This window comes from Dromiciops gliroides, chromosome 3 (assembly GCF_019393635.1).
Source record: "Dromiciops gliroides isolate mDroGli1 chromosome 3, mDroGli1.pri, whole genome shotgun sequence".
Taxonomy (NCBI): Eukaryota; Metazoa; Chordata; class Mammalia; order Microbiotheria; family Microbiotheriidae; genus Dromiciops; species Dromiciops gliroides.
The window spans coordinates 261,594,794-261,596,010 of NC_057863.1; the positions used below are offsets into that span (position 1 = coordinate 261,594,794).

General features: G+C 42.9%; 1 protein-coding gene across 1 annotated transcript; it reads left to right on the forward strand.

The window, feature by feature from the left end:
- The first annotated feature begins 336 nt into the window (after nt 1-336).
- On the forward strand, nt 337-573 carry LOC122746436 (keratin-associated protein 19-4-like). The gene has a single exon (XM_043992033.1). The coding sequence runs from the start codon at nt 337-339 to the stop codon at nt 571-573; it is 237 nt and encodes a 78-aa protein (XP_043847968.1).
- The last annotated feature ends 644 nt before the right edge of the window (nt 574-1,217 follow it).

Here is a 1,217-nt window from a genome sequence, read left to right on the forward strand (position 1 = left end):
CCACCAGGGAAAGGCCTGATATGAGACCAGAATTGGGCATATTAACAATATAGCTTTTGACAACACCATAATCATTGCTCAATACAAGAAGATCCATCTCAGAGAAACAGCAAATTTAGAGAAAATGCCTTTAATAAGCTAGAACAATTGCTTCATGGAACAAAGAATGGAAAGAATGTGATTTCATGTTCACAATTTCATTCATGTGAGTTATGCCATTGTGAAATAAATCTGCCATACCTCCTGCAGAGGGATATAAAAGTCCCCATACAGATGGTGCCATACACACTCACAACTTCTCACTGACATCACTTCAAATCTGTGAATCCTGACAAAATGAGCTACTACAGCAACTACTATGGTGGCCTGGGCTATGGCTATGGCTCTGGTTATGGCTGTGGATGTGGCAGCTTCCGTGGCCTAGGCTATGGCTTTGGTGGCTATGGCTTTGGAGGCCTGGGCTATGGCAGCTACAGAGGCCTAGGCTATGGCGGCTATGGCTGTGGTGGCTTTGGCTGTGGCAGCTACCACCCATCTTTCTTTGGAAGGTATTCTTCCTATGGCTTCTATTGAAAAGCTACTTGCTGCTTCTGATCTCTCATGTAATCCCTTGTTTTGGAGCAAATTCCACAGCATTCTAAGGACATCATCATATCTGAAACTACTGGCATGGGAGAGCTACCACAAGAAGAACTGGGATACCTACTGGAGCGCTCAGGGCAGTGAAGTGGCAGGGAATGAGGAGCAGCAGGACCTGTCCTTCTGGGAAATGATACAGAATTTTACCTGCCATGGGGGAGAACACTCTCCCAACAACACCTCATTTCCAGAAAATCTTCTCAAATCTTACATGCCACAGATGTGATGCCTATTACAATGTTCTAATAAATTTGTTTCACTGCCTTAGCAAAACTTTTCTCATGTGTCTTTCTTGACCTCATTTATGCTTGAGTTTCAGCCTCACAATAAGAAGCCATTTTCAGTTTTAACCTATGCTTTGTAAGAAATAATGGGCTTTTTGACAATGCCCCAAAGACCCAGATTGATTTGGATTGATTAGATAGACTGAGAGTGATTGACTTTGCTGATTAACCCACTTAAAGTTAATTCAATTGAAGCCACACCTGCCTTTGTTATCAGCTCACCTCAACTCAGGATCACTACCCAAGTCCAATGAACCAATGGATTTGGGTGATACTAGTCAATTAGCTTGAAGC